At 47.3% G+C, this 22500-nt stretch overlaps 1 protein-coding gene across 1 annotated transcript in view; it reads right to left on the reverse strand.

The window, feature by feature from the left end:
* Positions 1–18870: 18870 nt before the first annotated feature.
* Positions 18871–22500, reverse strand: part of efna3b (ephrin-A3b) — a 38544-nt gene continuing 34914 nt past the window's right edge. The window contains exon 5 of the mRNA XM_084668984.1: positions 18871–20393. Coding sequence (XP_084525110.1) covers positions 20275–20393 — 119 coding nt within the window. The 3' untranslated portion in view covers positions 18871–20274. The remainder of the gene's footprint in view (positions 20394–22500) is intronic.

Genomic DNA, 22500 nt, shown 5'->3' on the forward strand with positions numbered 1-22500 from the left:
TTAGTTGTGCTGTCAGGCCAAATAGTGTCCTAGGGCCAAATAGTAGGACACTATTTGGCCTGACACTGCCATCCTTTTTTCTCAGTTGCTTCCAAGTCTTTTTGTCAGCTTTAGCTTCAGACTTTGACCAGCTTTTGGCCTGTATGCGAATCCTTCTAGTGTTTCAAACAGTGAGATAGTGTGATTTATCATCGGGTACACTGTGAAGAAAACCTTGTCTGACTTCATGAAGCACAGTACTTACTAACGGTGTGGCATGCCACATACACTGGGATGGACATACACAAGGTCATTTAAACAATAATCTAAAACAATCGAACTGTCAGCTTCACTATAAAAAAAGAATGGAGAGTTAACAATCCTTGGAAAGAGATTAACGAAACACATAAGCTGTCCTAACCCTTTGTTAAACACAACTGAATTTTTCCAAATCCTTTTGGGAAAATAATCTAACCTTCAGTTAAGAGTTACAACTTCTAGGAAACTGACGTGGAGTTCCTGACGTAGCCATCTGAGATCAGGTGACAGGACACTAGCCTGCGACACACCTGATTGGATGATCCCGAAAGTCCTGCAAGTTTTCAACAGATCTGTTTAGAGAATGCGTCTTTACGGGATCAGAGTTGGCTAAGACATTAAGACGTCGTCTTATGAAGGCTCTAACAGGATTGGTCTCAGCGTCTGAGGGCTGGGGATCCCTGCTTTGGTACTGGTTAGAAGACAGGCTTTGCGTCCTCACCCCTCACCTTGCCCTGCTGTTGTTAGAAAGTCTGAATCCTGTATCCATCTTCTGAGTTTGGCTTTGACACGTCGTCTCCATCCTGATGGGGGCCGTCTCCATCCTGATGGGGGCCGTCTCCATCCTGATGGGGGCCGTCTCCATCCTGATGGGGGCCGTCTCCATCCTGATGGGGGCCGTCTCCATCCTGATGGGGGCCGTCTCCATCCTGATGGGGGCCGTCTCCATCCTGATGGGGGCCGTCTCCATCCTGATGGGGGCCGTCTCCATCCAGTCAAACACTGGAGTTTATACTGTTACAGGATTTGACTCAGGTTGAGTTGTACCGTACAGGTGTGTGCAGGTGTGAGACTGGGGCTTCTCTAACCCAACCGTGGTCCTTTTCTTCCTGGAGTTCATTGGGATTGTCAGAGGTTCTGAGTGAGAGGGTAACATCATCAGCAGTTTGTGTGAGAGAGACAGGGGTGGAGGGATCGTTTTTAGAATGGGGGACATACATTCATCATTAGTTAGTCTTGTTTTACAGTGTGTGCTCTTCTGTGTGCATTAGTGTGTGTGTGTGCGTGTGCACCTGAGCTACTCAAACAAAACAAACAAGAAGATTACAGAGGCGCGTTAAAGGATTAGGCAATACACATCCTTCAATGGAGAAAGAGAGAGCGAGAGACAGAGACAGAGAGACAGAGAGACAGAGAGACAGAGAGACAGAGAGACAGAGAGACAGAGAGACAGAGAGACAGAGAGACAGAGAGACAGAGACAGAGACAGAGAGACAGAGAGACAGAGAGACAGAGAGACAGAGAGACAGAGACAGAGAGACAGAGAGACAGAGAGACAGAGACAGAGAGACAGAGAGACAGAGAGACAGAGAGACAGAGAGACAGAGAGACAGAGACAGAGAGACAGAGAGACAGAGAGACAGAGAGACAGAGAGACAGAGAGACAGAGAGACAGAGACAGAGAGACAGAGAGACAGAGAGACAGAGACAGAGAGACAGAGAGACAGAGAGACAGAGATAGACAGGTCTCTATGTTTTATAGAGCAGCAGCCTTTTCTGTGTCTGTGTTCCTGCAGGGCATCTGTCCTGGGTTGATATGCAGAGTGTTGTGCGCTTCTGTCCTCTGATTTCTGGCTATTCTGGTACATTCTTAATTGCAGTCCTCACATTGTGGGTTGGCTCTCTGTGAAGCACAGCTGTACTTACACCATCGCTCTCCTCCTCCTCCAATCCTGAATTCTTCTCCCCTTGCTTTTTTATATGCTATGTCTTCCATTCACTAACTTGTGTCTCTGCTCTCCCCTCCTCACCACTCCCCTTTCTCTCCTCTGGTCTACTTTTCTCTGCTCTCCTCCCTTCCTCCTCTCCTCTCCTCTCGTATCCTCTCCTCCCTTCCTCCTCTCCTTTCCTCCCTTCCTCCTCTCCTCTCCTCTCCTCCCTTCCTCCACGCTCTACAGATCTGCATAGTGACTACAGCTTTTTTTGTTGCTGTCCAAAATACATTTGGGCTTTATCAGGCCAAGGGATCATGTTACCTCCTCCCTCCCTCTCTCTCTTATACGTACACACACACACACATTACCTTCTCTCTTAACAAATCTCTTCCTTTTTCTTACCTGTGCGGTAAACGGAACAGTATAATTGAAGCCACACACTCCTAACTGTCTCATTCCCAGATCCATTCATAATCACTGTGCACTATTTCACATCTTTTATTTCACATCTTTAATTTCACATCTTTAATTTCACATCTTCTTTCACTGTGTCTGTTGGTGGTACGGTGTGTGTCTGTGTGAAGTGTGTGTGGTGTGTGTGGTGTGTGTGTGGTGTGTAGTACAAGTGTGAAAGGTCCACAAGCCTGCAGTAAAATAGTAGAATCCTGGACACTGTGTGTATATGTGCAAAAATGTCTCCTGTTGTTTGAGTGAATGCGTGCATGTAGTTTGTGTGTCGGTGTGTTATTTTCATGTCGATTGTGTTTGCGTGTGTGTGGGTAGTGTGACTGTGTGTGTGCGAATCTGTGTGTGTGTGTAGAACTCTCATTAGCCTGGCTTCTCTAATAGGAGCCACGGGCAGCTGAACTCATCAGGCCAGAGACAGGCAGTGTCCTGATGAACACGGCCCAAGTCCCACTACAGGGACCAGCCTGAGGTCTGTCTGTGCTTCTGTAGACCCAAGTCCCACTACAGGGACCAGCCTGAGGTCTGTCTGTGCTTCTGTAGACCCAAGTCCCACTACAGGGACCAGCCTGAGGTCTGTCTGTGCTTCTGCAGACCCAGGTCCCACTACAGGGACCAGCCTGAGGTCTGTCTGTGCTTCTGTAGACCCAAGTCCCACTACAGGGACCAGCCTGAGGTCTGTCTGTGCTTCTGCAGACCCAGGTCCCACTACAGGGATCAGCCTGTGGTCTGTCTGTGCTTCTACAGACCCAGGTCACACTACAGGGACCGGCCTGTGGTCTGCCAATGAAGACAGGTAGGTCGCTCACAACCCCAAACAGGCAGCTGTTAGGACGCCCCACACGACCTCCAGGACCCCAAGTTGCGGGAGGATGAGGCTGGGTAGGTGTGTGTGTGGGACTGAGCACATCTGTGTGTGAGTGTGTGAATAGTGTGCGTCTAAGTTTGGAATAAAAAGCAGATTTGTGGTCAAAAGGCCAGTATTTAGGGCACAGAAAGAGATCTCTGGACAGACACTTGGATCTCCAGGGGCTTGAGTCTGGACTGGGACATGCTGGGCTGAGAGCAGGCATTAGGGACATGTTTGCTGCAACATAATAAAGTACAGTAGATTAGAGTAGAGAACAGGACATTACAAGTGAATCTGATCCTCGCTCTTAACACTCGGGGTCAGAGAGAGAGAGAGTGATAGAGAGTGATAGAGAGTGATAGAGAAAGAGAGAGGATGTAGACTGAGAGAAATGTGTGGATGATTAGAGAGCCAGCTGGACAATCCCAACAGAGGGACAGAGAAGGAAGAAGGGATTGTGAGCGGGAAAGAGAATGAAATGGAAAGAAAGAGGAAATGGTTGAGAGTTAGAAAGGTGGATTTACATTTACATGTATTCATTTAGCAGAGGCTTTCATCCAAAGCGACTTCCAAGATGACAAGGAGAGTAGAAGGATGGAAGGGAGGAAGAGAGGTGGTCAAAGGAAGGAAAGAAGGAGGGGTGAAGGGATGGAGATAAGGAGGGAGGAGGAGAGGGGTGAAGGGATGGAGAGAAGGAGGGAGGAGGAGAGGGGTGAAGGGATGGAGAGAGGACCTAGCTGAGGGTGTCAAACTGTAATTAAGTCCTGCTTCCGACCGGCTCCCATCAGTCTAGGTTGCCACGCAAAACGGCAGGAACAGCTGTGTTGTATTATGGGATGTAAAACCAGAGATTTCTTCTCACACATAAACCCCAGGCACACATGTGGATGTACACACAAACACACACACACAAACACACAAACACACACACACAGACACAAACACACACACACAGACACAAACACACACACACAGACACAAACACACAAAACATGCTAGTCATATTTGGTTTGAACGGGTATATGTTTGTACAACCTTATCTAGGCCATGTTGCTCATGCTTTGTCCGGCCCTCCAGGTAAGTGGACTGGAGGTTAGGGTACACCCTGCTCAAGAAATGATAAGAGCCTGAGGCTGATAGAGAGAGAGAGAGAGATACAGAGAGGAGACAGAGAGAGAGAGAGAGAGAGAGAGAGAGGGAGGAGAGGAGAGAGAGAGAGAGAGAGAGAGAGAGAGAGAGAGAGAGAGAGAGAGAGAGAGAGAGAGAGAGAGAGAGAGAGAGAGAGAGAGAGAGAGAGAGAGAGAGAGAGAGAGAGAGAGAGAGAGAGAGAGAGAGAGAGAGAGAGAGAGAGAGAGAGAGAGAGAGAGAGAGAGAGAGAGAGAGAGAGAGAGAGAGAGAGAGAGAGAGAGAGAGAAAGAAAGAGAGAGAGAGGAGGGTAGGTGAAGGACATAGAAGAGTTGACTTCTTACAAGGGGATCGTGATTCAGGTACTTACCATGTCCAAGGTCCACGTCTGTGTGGGCAGCCTGAACCTTGAGACTGGGGGAGTGTTAAGGGCTGACGTGCTCCTAGGCAGGACTCAGGGCTCACTTGGATTGGATGGCCAAAGTGCTGTGCGTACGTGTGCATGTGCATGGAAAACGTAGAGATCACATGCAGGTGTATGGTACACCTCTACATCTCGGTCAACATGACGTAGCTTCTGGTGTGTACTGGTTCTCTCTCTCTCTCCCTCACTATCTCACTCAAGTTCAAGTTCAAGTCTGTCTCCTGTTGTTTGACTGAATACGTGCGTGTAGTTTGTGTGTTTGTCAGGTACACAGAACAACACAAGGTTAGACTGGGCACTGAAATTCTTAAGACATGACAACGCAAGCACCTGGCATAACATAACATATAAGTACACAGAACATAATTTACATCAATGCTGAGCTTAAATAAGTGGAACCTCCTAAATATACAAATAGCAATAAATAATCAACTATACTAACCCTAATACTCTCACTGTTCCCAAGGGAAACACATCTTTCCTGGTTTGGTCAGGACAATAGACTAACAGGGAGAGAGAGAGGATGAAAGGGAGAAAAGAGAGAGAGGGAGAGAGAGAAAGGGAGAAAGAGGGAGAGAGAGAGATGGGAGCAGATACATACCCCTGCTCTCCCAGCGACAGGCACAGCAAAGCTCAAAGGGGCTGCACAAACACTATTGTCTCTCTATCAGACTACCATTGTCTTGTGTGTGTGTGTTTGTGCATTTGCGTGTGTGTGTGTATGTGATTGTGGCATGCATGTATGCCAGATATTGCGTGTGAATGTTGTGAGAGGGATGAGCTCATGACCGCGTGGTTCTGTGTGTTTAAGGTTCATGCTTTTATGTTACAAGTGTTTATTTTCAGAGGTAGAGAGACTGTGAGTGGGTCTGTGTATGTTGCTGTGTGTGTGTGTATGAGAGAGAGAAAGACAGAGAGAGAGACAGAGAGAGAGACAAAGAGAGACAGAGACAGAGAAAGAGAGACAGAGAGAGAGACAAAGAGAGACAAAGAGAGACAGAGACAGAGAAAGAGAGACAGACAGAGAGAGAGACAAAGAGAGACAAAGAGAGACAGACAGAGAAAGAAAGACAGAGAGAGAGACAGAGAGAGAGAGACAGAGAGAGAAAAAGACAGACAAGCCAACAGTCAAACAAACTGAGTGTGTGGGTCTCAGGGTGGAGATGTGTGTTTGTCAGTCACATTTTCTACCCTTGGTGACATCACTGCTTTTAGTACACAGGTCAGTGATACTACACTGTAGATCTCATCTTGGTAGCATTAACCCTGCCACACACACACACACACACAAACTCACTGGCAGTGTCAACACCGCCTTATCCACCTCAGTGTGGGCGCTGCCAGCTCCACTACAGATGCCAGGAGTGTTAAGGTGGACCAGTTTAAATCTACAATCCCCAATTGGGTTGGTCATGTATTGTACCTATTGTACCAGAACACCTTAAATTGTACCTATTGTCCAGAACACCTTAAATCAGCTGCTGCAGTTCACGTAACAGGTTCCAGTCAAGCACAGGTTAAGAGATAAGAGATAACCTGCTTTAACAGGTAATATAACAATAAAAGTCTGGGTTGTTAAACAGTATTCATTTAACCAGAGTTCTTTAAATACTGAACAGAATGTACCCAGTATATGGTTTACAAACCCTTTATCGGATACCTATATTATCTCTCGCATATACAGCTATTTATTATCTAATATCTATTATATCTATATGTTTTCCACTGTAAGTAGTCTATAGATGTGTTAGTGTAAAACATGTAAATGAAGGGGAAAAAAACATGTGGAAATGAACGTTTGCTAACTAGCTGACCACAGTCACAAACACGGAAGCAAATCAGTGACATCACGTTTTACATTTTAAAAGGCATTGAATACTTAATATGGAAATTTAAACACCATCCTAAAAACTAAATAAAAAAAAATTCAAGCTTCAGAATTTCAAATAGAACAATATTCAGGCTGCTCAAATTCGAATGGTTAAATTCAGATCCCAACCATTTGAGTCAAAATGTTTTGGATTGCAGCACCCGGGATCCCAAGGTTTTGCTTGCCTCAGACCAGACCTCTCTCCTCAGACCCCAGTCTGGGATTGTGTGAATGATCTGCATGTATGACTGCCTGCAGCTACACCTGGATGAGAGGGGCCTGAGGAGAGAGTCTGCAGTTGGACCCCCTTCTCAGAGAAGTGAGATGGTTTGACTGCGTTCAGGATCATTATCAGCAAAATGTAAGATATTGGCTTTAAGGATGTCACACACGTTGCGGGTTAGACTGCAGCTGATCTTTAAATAAGTAGCCCGACATCATTTACATTCTATATTCAGTTTACTGATCGTTTTGTTGTCCCCAGTCAAAAGTATGAACACACAGACAGTGATTCGTGAATCAATGTCTACCACCCATATATAATATTGTGTTTCTCCAAATGTTTGGATGTTTGACATTAGTTTAAACATAAGGTATGGAGGTGTTATAGGTCTAGTAAAAGGTCTAGAGGGGATGTAGGTCTAGTAAAAGGTCTAGAGGTGATATAGGTCCAGTAAAAAGTTTGGAGGTGATATAGGTTTAGTAAAAGGTTTGGAGGTGATATAGGTCTAGTAAAAAGGTCGGAGGCGATATAGGTCTAGTAAAAAGGTCGGAGGCGATATAGGTCTAGTAAAAAGGTCGGAGGCGATATAGGTCTAGTAAAAAGGTCTGGAGGTGATATAGGTCTAGTAAAAGGGTTGGAGGTGATATAGGTCTAGTAAAACGTATGGAGGTGATATAGGTCTAGTAAAAGGTTTGGAGGTGATATAGGTCTAGTAAAATGTATGAAGGTGATATAGGTCAAGTAAAAGGTCTGGAGGTGATATAGGTATAGTAAAAGGCTCCACTGCCCAGCTGCAACCCACAAAAGCACACCGCTCTTTGTTCCTAATTCCTAGTTCCCAATACAGCAACTAGTAATTCCCTCCCTCCCTCTCCCTCCCCCCTCTCATCCCTCCCTCTCCCTCCCCCTCTCATCCCTCCCTCTCCCTCCCCTCTTCCTCTCCCTCCCTCTCCCTCCCCCTCTCATCCCTCCCTCTCCCTCCCTCTCTCATCCCTCCCTCTCCCTCCCCCCTCTCATCCTTCCCTCTTCCCATCCCTCCATCCAATGTTTTCCTATTCCTTCCATTTCCTGTTGCCCTCTCACAGTTTGTTCTCTGTGTCTGACCAGTGTGTGTGTGAGGTGACTGGTGTGTGCGTGAGGTGACTGGTGTGTGCGTGAGGTGACTGGTGTGTGCGTGAGGTGACTGGTGTGTGTGTGAGGTGACTGGTGTGTGCGTGAGGTGACTGGTGTGTGCGTGAGGTGACTGGTGTGTGTGTGAGGTGACTGGTGTGTGCGTGAGGTGACTGGTGTGTGCGTGAGGTGACTGGTGTGTGCGTGAGGTGACTGGTGTGTGCGTGAGGTGACTGGTGTGTGTGTGAGGTGACTGGTGTGTGTGTGAGGTGACTGGTGTGTGTGTGAGGTGACTGGTGTGTGTGTGAGGTGACTGGTGTGTGCGTGAGGTGACTGGTGTGTGCGTGAGGTGACTGGTGTGTGTGTGAGGTGACTGGTGTGTGTGTGAGGTGACTGGTGTGTGCGTGAGGTGACTGGTGTGTGTGTGAGGTGACCGGGTTTTCAGTCACACTTTCGGATACAGATGACAAACAACGTCCTGTAGTGTCCTGTTGGTGTCCTGTTGGAAACAGAACTCTACTGTGTGTGTGTGCGTGTACACAGATGAAGAACAAGGCCGTGTCTCAACAACATACCCATTTAGCAATCATTGATCAGGCTAAACAGAAGGATGATAACAGAGAGGGTCAGAGAGAAACAGGAGGGCAGGGAGTTTGTAGAGAGGGAAGAAGCGAGAAGCGTTAAGGATTAGGAGAGAGAGAGAGAAGATGGGAAAGAGAAAGCCGAGAAAAAAACAGTTTGGGCTTAATGATGATGTAACCTGTGCTGATCAACATGGCCCAGGGGCTTTGGTGCTGTGAGTCCGCAGCTCCAGCGCCGCAGCATCGCTGGGATCTGCTTGTGCATCTATCTCTCTGAGCCAGACTGTTCCCTGCTGTCTGGATTAGGGACAATACCCCGACACACCGAAACTCTCAGAGAGCAGATCTGACTTTGTTGTGTCAACATGGGAGAGAAGGACATGGCTGAGCTCTCTCCCCCTTCTCCTCATTGCTGCATTAGACAGACAGTTAAGCAGCGGCAGTCAACACTGCAGGTTCTGTTTGTAGGCCACGTAAAATAGAGAGAGTGTGTGTGTGTGACATTGACCTCTTTTCAGTCCAGATGTTCAAAGCTTACAGCCCCTCGTTTCTCAACGATCTCCATCCCTTCATTGCCTCACCAGAGACCCCCCCCCATGCTCTCCTGACTGACTGTAAGAACTTGTAATCTTTACCTTTTATCCCTCTATTCCCTCCCATCTCTTTATATATTCCTCTCTTTTTTATATGTAATCTGTTTCCTCACAATATTTTTTTTATAGGACATGTGATTTAGATGCCATTGGGGTGGAGAGGCAGTGAGTTATAGTTCAGTATCAGTGCACTGGTCCGCTGGGTTAATGTGTTCATGATTAGGTGGGAGTGACAGGGACTTAAGTACCCATGTTAAGGAGGTGTTGGATTAACACTGATGAAGCAGTGTTTGTATATGGTGTGTGTGTGTGTGCGTGCGTGTGTATGCGTAACACCACGCAAGTTTGGCCACAACTCTGGTTGAAGATAGTGGATCAAGTTAAGATGGTCAGGTTGAACCCTTGGCCCTGGCTCAGTGCAAGACGGCTCCCGATGATGCAGAGCCCCTGGGGGTGTGGCCAAGTCTCACTGATTGCAGCTCCAGGCAAGCGATGAGCCGCTTTCTCAGAAAGCAACTCTGTTTGACACCTTAAGGTCAGGGGAGCAGAACTAAGCAGCGAGCAGAGATGAGCTTCCCTTGGGGCCTGCTAAGACACTCTCCAACTTACTGAGGCGAGAACATGCAGAGAGGCAGACTCTGTCCGTGAGGAAAACGTGCTCCACTTGGGAGACGGAAGTTACGTAAGAGGAATACTTCTCCTTGGATCTGTTGTCCTCGTGTCCCGCCTTCAGCAGGGATATTGCGATGTGATTGGCTAACCTCTGTGTTTACCTGGAAAGGCAGGGTCTTTCTCCAGCTGCACAGCAGTGGTTTGAATGAGCTCAGAGTTATAAATGCTCTCTTTGGAGAGTAAGGTTATTAGTGGCTGGTTTGATCCATTCTGGCTGTAGCAATAATACGTGCGTTAGGCGGGGGGATCAGTATCTGGTGTCGACAAACAGGCATTCATGCCATAGATTGAAGGCTACGGTGGCCCTGAAGTACAAATCACCCCCCCTAACATGAGTACATCACCCAAATGAAAACACTCCCCCCCAATACGAGTCAACTCCCCCCAAATCGGATGACTTGTTCACCTCCCCCCAATACAAAAACACGCACCCCAAATCAATTTAGATCAATTTCTTATTTCTTGTTAGTTAGCCTACTGCATCCAATCAGCGCTGAAGTGTAGTACCTACCCTTTCCGTTCAGAGTTAATGTAATGTGTTTTTGAGTCAATGTAATGTCGTTTTCTATTTGGGGGAGCGTGTTTTTGTATTGGGGGGAGGTGAACAAGTCATCCGATTTGGGGGGAGTTGACTCGTATTCGGGGGGAGTGTTTTCATTTGGGTGATGTTGGGCCTACTCATTTTAGGGGGTGTGATTTGCACTTCAGGGCCACCGTAGTTGGCACTCCATGTAGTGTAGTGCTTTATATTCACTTTGATAATACTGAGCATTTTCATCGCCTAGCATAGCACTTTCCATTTAAGTGCTGGTATTAATAGGGTGTCCGAGAGTGCTTTGAACTGCCCAGCCCAGGACAGGTCAGAAGAGGGTCAGGGCAGGACAGGGACTGATGCGATCAGGAGGAGGAACCAAACGGGAGTCAGGGCAGGAAGAGGGTCAGGGCAGGACAGGAAGAGGGTCAGGGCAGGGGGGGGTGCGGGGGCAGCTTAGGAAAGCTTTAGGAAAGCTTTATACAATCGATGGTACTCATTTAAATGTGATCAGAAGGATGGGAGGCCAAGAGAGGAGGGCAGGAGGAGGACAGGAGAGGAAAGGAGGACAGGAGGGCAGGAGGAGGACAGGAGAGGAAAGGAGGGCAGGAGAGGAGGGCAGGAGAGGAGGGCAGGTGAGGAGAGGAGGGCAGGTGAGGAGAGGAGGGCAGGAGAGGAGGGCAGGTGAGGAGAGGAGGGCAGGAGAGGAGGGCAGGTGAGGAGAGGAGGGCAGGTGAGGAGGGCAGGTGAGGAGAGGAGGGCAGGAGAGGAGAGGAGGGCAGGTGAGGAGAGGAGGGCAGGAGAGGACAAGTGGAAGTGGTAAGCTTCCTCTTATGTCCAGAAGCTGATGCTTAGAGAGACTTAGTCTGCTGAGAAGCAGGGCTGAAACAGGTCATCTGAGTTTTCAGGGGCTGTTGGGTAACACCATCATTGAAACAACATTTAGAAGAGTGCATTTCTTCTGGTAGGAAAGCTGTGGTGGGCAGTAATTAGTGAAAGGGCATTAGGATGCTTGAATGCACACACATAGAAGGTTGTGTGAGGACAGAATGTGTCCCACTCCAACACATGTCCTTATTAGCCCTCTGAATCAGTGCTGTGCCATCAGTGTGTGTGTCTGTAGGTAGCATATGATGCAGGAGTTCGCTTGCCTGAATGGGTGTGACCATATGTGCGTTGGTTGAGTCAGAGAATCTGTGTTTGTGTGCACGCGTATGTGAATGACTGTTTCAGGCTTATGACGACACTTCAGCATCACCCACATATCAAAGGGGGAGCTGTGTGTGTGTGTGGGGGGGGAGGGGATGAGGAGGGCAGGGGAGGAGGGCAGGAGGAGGACAGGGGAGGAGGGCAGGAGGAGGACAGGGGAGGAGGGCAGGAGGAGGACAGGGGAGGAGGGCAGGGGAGGAGGGCAGGGGAGGAGGGCAGGAGGAGGACAGGGGAGGGCAGGAGGAGGACAGGGGAGGAGGGCAGGGGAGGAGGGCAGGGGAGGAGGGCAGGAGAGGAGGGCAGGGGAGGAGGGCAGGGGAGGAGGGCAGGGGAGGAGGGCAGGGGAGGAGGGCAGGAGGAGGACAGGGGAGGAGGGCAGGGGAGGAGGGCAGGGGAGGAGGGCAGGGGAGGAGGGCAGGAGAGGAGGGCAGGGGAGGAGGGCAGGGGAGGAGGGCAGGGGAGGAGGGCAGGGGAGGAGGGCAGGAGAGGAGGCCTCAGGGCAAACTCAACATACATAAACACACACATGCTCACAGACACATTATGGACCTGAATGTGGGGCCCACACACTTAGTACACCATGAGTGTGAGTCTTTGTGGGTGTACAGCATGCGGGTCAGAGGGGCGTGGGAGTGTGTATATATATATATCCCCCATCTGTTTGTTGGTGTGCAGATGCAGATGCAGAAATAGCAGATTGGCACTAAACTTAGAGGTAGGGGATCATATGGCAGAGAGAGAGGAGTGGGACTTGGACAGTAACTGAAGAGAAGAGAGAGAAATGTTGATGGTAATATATTGATACTGTGGAGAACTGGTTGATTCGGATTGTTATAGAGGAAGACTGTACATAAGGACAGGAGAGGGAGAGAGGGGGAGAGAGGGAGAGAGAGAGGGAGAAAGAGAGGGAGAAAGAGAGGGAGAAAGAGAGGGAGAGAGAGAGGTAGAGAGGGAGAGAGGGAGAGAGAGGGAGAGAGAGGGGAGAGAGGGGGAGAGAGGGAGAGAGGTGGAGAGAGGGAGAGAGAGAGGGAGAGAGGGAGAAAGAGAGGGAGAAAGAGAGGGAGAGAGAGAGGTAGAGAGGGAGAGAGGGGGAGAGAGGGAGAGAGAGGGAGAGAGAGGGAGAGAGGGGGAGAGAGGGAGAAGGGCATTGGAAACAGTGTGACAGTATATTTAGAGAAGACAGATAAAGCTGCGCAGATGCAAGCACCCAAACCTGTGGCACGTCAATCAGACTAACTCATTCACAAAAGCCTAGAGTTACGTTTTATATAAATATATTATACTACGATATATTTTTTTAATTGATATTATTGACCTTGACCCCAACACATCTGATGCCATGCTACATGACAGTGTATCAGAGAGGTATAGAGAGAAGTGTTTACCAGGGATAATGTGCAGCAGTGTCACTATCTTATCTGATCACATGACCCCCTCTAACCCAACAATCAATTCAATCAATCCGGCTTTATACCAAATCCCTTCAACAACAGACCACATCTCACACTGGACTTGAACCCTGGCACGATCCGTCGCCCAGCCAAGGAACCAGGTCAGGCGTCATCCAATCATCTGCTCCTGCTCCTGCGTGACATCAGCAGTGAGACACGGGTTCACACGCGGAGCACGGCTCCCTGACACCTTGTGGTTCCGAGTCGCCTGCCTCTCTGACACCTGCACCCCCCAGTCCGCATCCTCGACCTGCTCCGAGCACGTGTTTGGATGGGAGGGGGTCCCACATCACATGCCCCGTTCACACCACGTGATGCCCTCTTATGTAGCGCAACAGCCAGGCGGTGTGGAGAGCTCCCAACCCTGACAGCGTCCCTCCTGCCTGAAGATGGTAATGTGTTCATCATCCAGGCTATTCAAGATCAGGCCATAAGGGAGAGTGGGAGGGCTTCCCTGCGGAGCCCTGTATAGATCCTCATGTAGGACTCAACAGCACAGGGAGGGCGTGAGGTCACATGACCCTCCAGACTGGGCAGCATCAAGCGTCTCGTGGTGCTCCATGCGTGCGTTGGTTCTCTGTATGAGACCAGTAGGTGGAGGGCAGGAGCTCCATATCCCTGGTGATGGAGGAGCTGGATTTTTCTGTATCGCTTCAAAACTTTTCTACAACCCTTAAGGAACAAAAATGTTGTGTCTTTATCGACACAGGCACGCTATGGTCCGCATCCAATAAGAGCTCATATACAAGACACCTTCATAAAATCCACCAATCGTATACCCTGATATTCAAGGTGAGTCAAGTAGGAAGTAAACATTCACATGTGCATTTTGGTGAGCCGGTATACTGTCAGTGTGTGACTGGGCTTCAAATGTATGGAAACAAGTCAAACAAATGTCTGATTCAGGTCTTCTCTAAAGAATCATTGCAACATTCCACTTAAACGAGCATATTTGTTATATTATTGTGCTGCTATTAGTCATCAGAGCAAGTTAACAGTTAAGTGATAATGACATGTGCAGAACATTGTTCAAATAAATGTACAGCATTGTTTTATGTGTGTTGCCTAAACATATAATAACATGAATCAATTACATACTTAATTATAATTAGCCAAGAGTAGGTATACCACATCAATAACACTTATCATATTGACATCTCTGCACTCATGGCAAGTCGAAAAACAAACCTCATTAGCATAATACACGCATGTGCACAATTAGTTGTATTGCTAGCAGTGTATTCAAGGCCACAAGTAGCTGTAATCATGCTGTATGCATGTAGGTAGCTAACCAAAAGATTTAATCTACCCATTTACTGAAGCTACTTGGTCCAAGTTTGTTCAGAGTCCTTTGCAATTGCAACATTTTGACAGCAAGGAAAGCATTCTTGTAGAAAAAACAGTGGAAAGATTAAACTAAAATTCTGCCTCTCAGAACCATATGCTAGGTAATGTTGGATTTCACAAGGGTGCTACAGTAACTTCAGCAACACAAGAAATATAGCTAAAGCACGTAAGAGGAGTAGGTTTTCCAAACAGAAGGTGTGTATGAAATTCTGTATTTTGTATGGCAACATGTACAGTGGGGTCAGTGTATACAAATAACCTAATGCTAAATCCATTTTTGCTGTTACAATCTAAGTGCACCGCATTTTATTTTAAAATTAGCTGACATATTCAGGTTCAGGTTGATTGGAGTTGAGGTTAGTTGGAGAGTTTAGGTAGTTGAGACGATTGCCTGATAGAAGTTGCTAACGTTGAACTAAGCTACAGAAAAAAATTTGCAATTGGATGTGCCAACGAATTAAAATGTTTTAAGAAAAAAACGACTGATAATATCAAAAATCCAGCCCCTCCATCGACGGGGACAGGTCGCTAAAGCAGGCCCACCACCTCGAAGAATCGCTCAGCTTCTGGGAAACACAGAGAAGGTGAATGCACTCACGTCATTTCACATCTGTTTTCATAATCTGAAGGCTTTCTTTGAACTCATGCCAAAGTCCTACATAAAAAAAATATGTACAAAATGTTATCAAACAATACCCGCAATCTTAGTTTAGGCGAAAAACACATAACTCTTCAACGGACTGTTGTTGTGACAGCTGATTGTATCATAATAATCTATAAAACAAATCCCCGTGATAAATCCTACTGCCTCCCCAGGTTCCATTATACAACATGTATTGTTGCATTACACTGAATTATTTTTTTGATTATTTATACAACGGATTACAAACCGTAGGTTTGAAGGAGGATTAGCCCGCTGTTCTTCCCGGTGTAGGCTTCTAAACAGCGACCCCGAGTGGCAATGAGTATGTACTGCATGTGCTTTGCAATAAATAGGCTACTTGATTTTAAAGTAAAATTTCACTCTTTATTGTCGTGGAAATGTTTTCTTAACATATTTCACCCCCGTTACATAATCTGTCTGTACATATTTTAAGTGATTGTAGTCCGGCTCATTCAGACCCCCTCAGGGTAGCCGATAAGAGGTCGGGAGAACTCTGGAGAAGACTTCAGTCCCAAGAGGATCTCGATGGCCGAGTGTAATTACTGAGCTCTATTCAGACTTCAACTCAGTTCACTCTCCTATATTTCGTATGTATGACAGTATTAACGAGTTTTCATTCATCATCCTTAATTATGTAAGCCGATACATTGTGCTATTGGCACAAAAACAAAATCATTCTCAAAAGTTTTAAAAAGATAATTGGGGATCAGGTTTGATTTAATAACTTTTAACAGCTAAGAAGAGTAGCCGCCTCAGTTTCGCCGTATCTTTCCATTTAAAAATAGATTAAAATAACGCGGGACTATTTACATTCATGGGACAATAACATCGCCCTGTCTGGTGTGTCACATTGAATTGAATATATTTCAATAGCTTTACAGGTGTACAAGCAGGGCTATATTACAGGAGCCACCCGTAGTTTTTATCTACCCATCTTCCTTTTCCCTGCTACCAGCGGAGAAGAATATTTCATTCTGTTACGTACCTTGCCAGACAGTGTGTTAGATTAAATCGGAAACTATCATTAGATCAGTCAGCGCACACGCAGGAGGGGCATGCTAGAGGTTCAGGGATATGATTACAGCGCTTATCTGGGTTAATCGGCTCGTGTAAAGGTGAGGGGTAAAACTAACCATTTCACCCAACCTTGATATAGAAAATGTCATCTGTCAGCTTCGGAACATTATCTACAAAGAACACCTGAAAACGACAGGTAACTGACTCCGTCTGCTCACGTCAAACTCTCCAGCTGGCCCTTCTGGGGTTAGGATATCAGACAAGGGAAAATTAGAGGAGAGAGGGAGGGAATGAGATCGAAGAAGGGATAGACACGAAAAATATAAAACACACACACACCTTGTTTTAAAAGTAAGACTTGTAAGCATATTGTTTTGTTTTTATAGTCATTATAACATTTGTTATGGTTTGTTCAGTTTACAGTTTATTTTCAAGTTCATTTAGTCATTCCAGTCGAGGGTAAACATGATTGTAATTGTTGTTTCCAACACTATTAAATGCTTTTGTTTTGCCAGACACGCGCTCTCAAACACACATGCTGTACATAAAACACACGCGCGCACACACAGAATCCTATCAAGCAGTCACGCTTTCATACAGGCATGTAGTGACAAATGGATATGAGGTTTCTCTCTCTCACACACACACTCTCCCACATACCTCTCTCAAACACACACACACACACTCTGTCTCTTGCTCTCGTGTCTAAGTGCAAGTGTTGAAGAGTGATTCCCTCCCGATACTCTTCACTCCTCACCTCCCACTCCTGGAACCCAGATCCCCCCCCCCCCCCCCAGATGCAACCCCCTCCCTACCCCCCAGAGCCATTACGCCCCCCTCCTCTGGTACACAGTCTCGTCCAGCCTGACCCCTCACAATGCAGACCTCTGGTCCTGCCCAGGAGTTGTGGTACAGCACAGGGCTCCAGGCAGTGTGCTTCTGTGGCCAGTGTTGATCGGTTAAACTCACTCCAAGTATGTAACAGGCCACCCGCGCCAGCTAATAGCTAGATTTTCGTTGGCGTAGCTGGTCGTGGTCGTGCTTGGGACGTCAGAGGTGGCGGGTTCGACTCCGGTGAGGGGCGAGCCTGGGCCGAGGGTACCTCTGATGGAGCACAGCCACGCCTGTTCCTCGTCTCCACCCAGCCCAGACCAACACAGAGGTGGCTGCTCTAGTTCTGATGGGGGCCAGCAGAGATAAGACATCTGTGGTTTTAGCACCACATACAAGCCAGAATGACGCTATTAGCATTCCGAGTGAAAAGTAACTTTTAGCATTTGACTCAAGATGACAGCCAATCAAATCTGGAAGTTAGCTAAACTCTGTGTACATATGGCTCCACCAACCCAGCCTGGCCGTAACAACTGTTAACCCACCTGGTAATTCACAAATATACACAACAGAAAAATAAAAAGTCAACCCTCCCAAAATAATCAACCACAAGAAAATTGAGCTTTGAGTTTGTAAAAATGCTTACATAACATTTCGTTTCAGCAGAATCCAAGTCAATGGAATTCCAAATCTTTGTCTGAAGATGCTTGAGAGTTCAGGCTTGAGACCTCCATGACCAACGTCAGGTCCTCCCACTGTCATCATCATCATCATTACCTTGATCACAGTCATCATCATCATTACCATGATCACAGTCATCATCATTACCATGATCACAGTCATCATCATCATTACCATGATCACAGTCATCATCATCATTACCATGATCACAGTCATCATCATCATTACCATGATCACAGTCATCATCATTACCATGATCACAGTCATCATCATCATTACCATGATCACAGTCATCATCATCATCATTTCCATGATCACAGTCATCATCATTACCATGATCACAGTCATCATCATCATTACCATGATCACAGTCATCATCATCATTACCATGATCACAGTCATCATCATTACCATGATCACAGTCATCATCATCATTACCATGATCACAGTCATCATCATCATTACCATGATCACAGTCATCATCATTACCATGATCACAGTCATCATCATCATTACCATGATCACAGTCATCATCATCATTACCATGATCACAGTCATCATCATCATTACCATGATCACAGTCATCATCATTACCATGATCACAGTCATCATCATTACCATGATCACAGTCATCATCATTACCATGATCACAGTCATCATCATCATTACCATGATCACAGTCATCATTACCATGATCACAGTCATCATCATCATTACCATGATCACAGTCATCATCATTACCATGATCACAGTCATCATCATCATTACCATGATCACAGTCATCATCATCATTACCAGAGCTACAACAGTAAGTCCACTGTTCTCACAGCACTGTAGTGCTACCATGGTTCATAAGGTGCAAGTCGCTGTGAAAAATAGTTCTTTAGGAGCAATGGATTAGGTTGGTAAAGTATGTCGACATTAGTCCTCTATCCTACAGTATATGTTCCCTTACACACATAACCATGTGATCCTCATGTTCAAGGTCTAGCAGGTGTTATATATTCATACACATATTATTCATACACATAACTATGGTTTAGCTTCTTCTGCAGTTTACTGTTTGATCTACATGTTCTCTGCTGCTCTTAGTAATCTAATAATGACACACACACACACACACACGTACTGCTGCAGGCATACATCCACACACACACACACACACACACGTACTGCTGCAGGTATACATCCACACACACACACACACACACGTACTGCTGCAGGTATACATACACACACACACACACGTACTGCTGCAGGTATACATCCACGCACGCACACACACGTACTGCTGCAGGTATACATCCACGCACACACACGTACTGCTGCAGGTATACATCCACACACACACACACTCCCTGACACTGTGTTTGGGCCGCTGGATAGCTGAGTAAAGAAGTCTGATGTGTTCCTCCTGTCCTCATGTCAGTCCAGCAAGCAGGTTCTGGTCATCCACAACACCATACACTTTTCCAGCACCTCCTTTCCTCCAGCTCTTCGGCCTCTCCTCCTTCCTTCTCGCTCCTCTCCGGTCAGTCAGGTGGTGTCGAGGGGAGAGGATGAGGAGGAGCACATGGTTGACAGTCTTTGTGCCTGCGCTTTATTTAACCCTACAACCTCAGAGAAGCAGGAGGATGGACGAGACAGAGGTTGAGGAACGTATCAAGCAATTATGATTCTACCGTGTGGTTCTACTGTGTGGTTCTACCTTACCACAGAGAATCACATACCTGGAACCACTGGAGGGTTCTATCATCGACATGTCTTCATCTGTTTCACTCTGCCTCTCAAACACCTTTGTGGTGTGTTTGTTTTGTTGTCATGGACAAATTTCCAAGTCACCAACCCACTGGACCAGTCACATTAACAAAATGCTCCACCTTAAGTCCACGGTTTGATCAAACTGCTACACTAGCCCAGTGCGAAACAAGGACCAGGTCACCGGTTCATTGGATGGAAACAAAACAAAAAGAGAAACTTTGAAAACCCTCCTATCAGTCAGTGTTGTGTTGACATCCTACGAGCTACGTTACGTTCACTAGTCTTCTAACCCCAGCCTGCATTGGCTTATAGTGTCCAATCCAAACCATGCAGGTCCCCTGATCCCTGGGGGAGATCTAAAAGGCAATAATCATTCAGTTCGGTTCAGCAGAGATCCGTTTTGTCATTTATTTCAGCCACAGATGGCGAGTCAACCAATCAGATCCCTAGAATTGCTTCAGCGATCTGGTGAGATCTGTTTGTTTGATGGGATTGTGATCTACTACTGTGGAAGGACTCTCGCTCCGCCCTCACCGTGTTTTAAATGCTTTGATAGGTGTGCAGGTTTCAACCTGCTTGGTCTACAGCATGTTGAAACACACACACACATACACACACACACACACACACACACAGTGCTCAGCCTGTGGCGCCCCACAGCACTAAGCACCTGAAGGCCTTCCAACTCATGACACACACACACACACGTCTTTTACACACGCAGACCTATCTGTTAAACACACACACACACCTAAGGTCCCCAAAACACCAAAATTGAGAGCTGGAAATCTTCCTTTATGGAACATTCTATCCAGCTCCATCCCTTCCCTCGTCCCTCTCTTTTCCCAGCCTGTGGCCCCCCCCGCCCCCCCGGGGCCGCTGTCCACGGAGACAACGCCAGTGGAGACGACCGTTGCTAGGAGATGAGGCGGGCAGCGAGCAGGAGCATCGCCACGGTGATGAGGAGACGGTCTCTGGACGGGCTGCTCCCACTAACACTCTTCTCCAGTTTAGGAATCACAGGGTTGAAGTCATCTGGAGGGTTAGGGTTAGAGAGAGGGGGGATGGGGAGAGAGGGGGGGGGGGATGGGGAGAGAGGGGGGGGGATGGGGAGAGAGGGGGGGGGGTGGGGAGAGAGGGGGGGGGGATGGGGAGAGGGGGGGGGGGATGGGGAGAGAGGGGGGGGGATGGGGAGAGAGGGGGGGGGATGGGGAGAGAGAGGGGGGGGTGGGGAGAGAGGGGGGGGGGTGGGGAGCAGGGGGGGGGATGGGGAGAGAGGGGGGGGGATGGGGAGAGAGGGGGGGGGGTGGGGAGAGAGGGGGGGGGATGGGGAGCAGGGGGGGGGGGGTGGGGAGAATGAGGGAGAGAGAGACAGAGGAGCGAGGAAGGGACAGAGAGGTTGTGTGAGACCAACACTGCACATCAGCACTTTGACAACAGACAGGAACTGTGGAACTGTGGAACTGTGGTGTCCAAACCAGATCATCTCTCCTAGTGGTGACACACACCTGGTCTGGGCTAAAAATACCTCTAATGATGCTTCAGCCATGAGAGACAGCACACAGACAGAGCCACGCTTTCAGCAGCACCAGTGACACAGCATCCTGATGTTGAGACAGTGTTTACGATGATTCAGTGATTCCTGTTCATGTCCTCCCTCCTTCCCACACACTTCCTGCTTCTTCCTGAGCTGGAGGGGGTGGCCTCACACACCCAACCCCCAACACAACCTTGTCCCATCGGACAGCACTGACAGAGACACACGTACAAACCTGTGTTGTGTGTGGAACATTTTGGTGTTGTGTGTGGAAAAAAAGTTCCTAAGTTTCTAAAGGTTGAATCTCATCATTGATGAGTACTTGACGAGGACCCTACTGTACTCTATTCTAGGAGTCCCTGTTTTCCTCTCCTTTTACTGCGTGTAAAAGAAAAGTTTGAAAGGTTGAAAAAACATTTCAAAAAAACGTTTCTAAAATGACTTGCTTCAAAACAAACTTGAAACCTTTTGGTATCGTGTTGTGTGAAGAAAAAAGTTTCCCCCGGAAAAAATGTTTCTAAAGGTAAAAAAATATGATCTATTTTATAAAAATAAAAAAAATAGAAATGTTTTGGTGTCGTCTTCTGTATGAAAAAAAAAGTTACAAAAAGGAGTACTTGATGAGGACTCTACTGTACTCTACTGTAATCTACTGTCTGCCCTTCTCTGTTCTCCTCTTCTCCTTTCATTACAAAAATTCAGAACAACTTTTTGGAAAAAGTCTAACAAATGTATAAACTTGAAACTTTTTGGTGTGAAATCAAAAGTTGACTAATGTCATTCAGCTGGTTGTGACGTGCGTAGCTGCCATCCCTGTACAGCAGCGTGCGCTGCGAGCGAGCGGATCTTGTCTGCTGTATCAGTGTGTGTGACTGGGAGGTGTGAAGGCAGATCTGGCAGGTCAAACGTTAACGAGCACGTGAAGAGAAGGTTTGAGACAACGTGCGTGTGATGCTCTTCTCACGCTACAACAGCAGGACGTCTGGTTCAGGAGTCAGTGTCTGGTTCAGGAGTCACCCAGAGGGGATGAGGGCGTGTGTGTGTGTGACTGTGTGTGTGTGTGTGACTGTGTGTGTGAAAGAGAGATTAAGCGTCTGTCTAATCACATCTTGCATGTGTTTGGCTGATGGCTGTTAGATATATTTATTTTTGGTCCTTCAGGAAACTCTGTGTGCCACACAGCAGCAGACCAAGACTACGACCCAAAGCCATCAGCAACAACACCATCCACATGATCCCACAGGATGCTGTGATGATATTCATATGAACATGCGTGTGTTGCTGCTGTAAATGGTCCTGTGTTTCTAGCGGATCTTCTGAGCAGGTAAAACCTTCCATCCATCCACAGTGCATGGGTCTGATCCACACCAGCATGACCGGGCTCACCCTGGTGAGCTTCCTGTCACCGTAATCAAACAGATCAGATTTGAGCTCTCTACATCTGTGTGTGTGTGTAGCCTGTGTTTAGCACTGATGGTAATTAGGGTCTGATTAGTGAAGCAGCACAATGAGCTACTGCCATGACCCAGCGGAGAGAGAACAATGAAGCGGACGGTGGAGAGAGTTCAGACAGGAAGAAGACAGGTGTTAGAAAGGTAAGGTCTC

Source organism: Hypomesus nipponensis, chromosome 2, assembly GCF_054491055.1.
Source record: "Hypomesus nipponensis isolate SF chromosome 2, ASM5449105v1, whole genome shotgun sequence".
NCBI classification, from domain to species: domain Eukaryota; kingdom Metazoa; phylum Chordata; class Actinopteri; order Osmeriformes; family Osmeridae; genus Hypomesus; species Hypomesus nipponensis.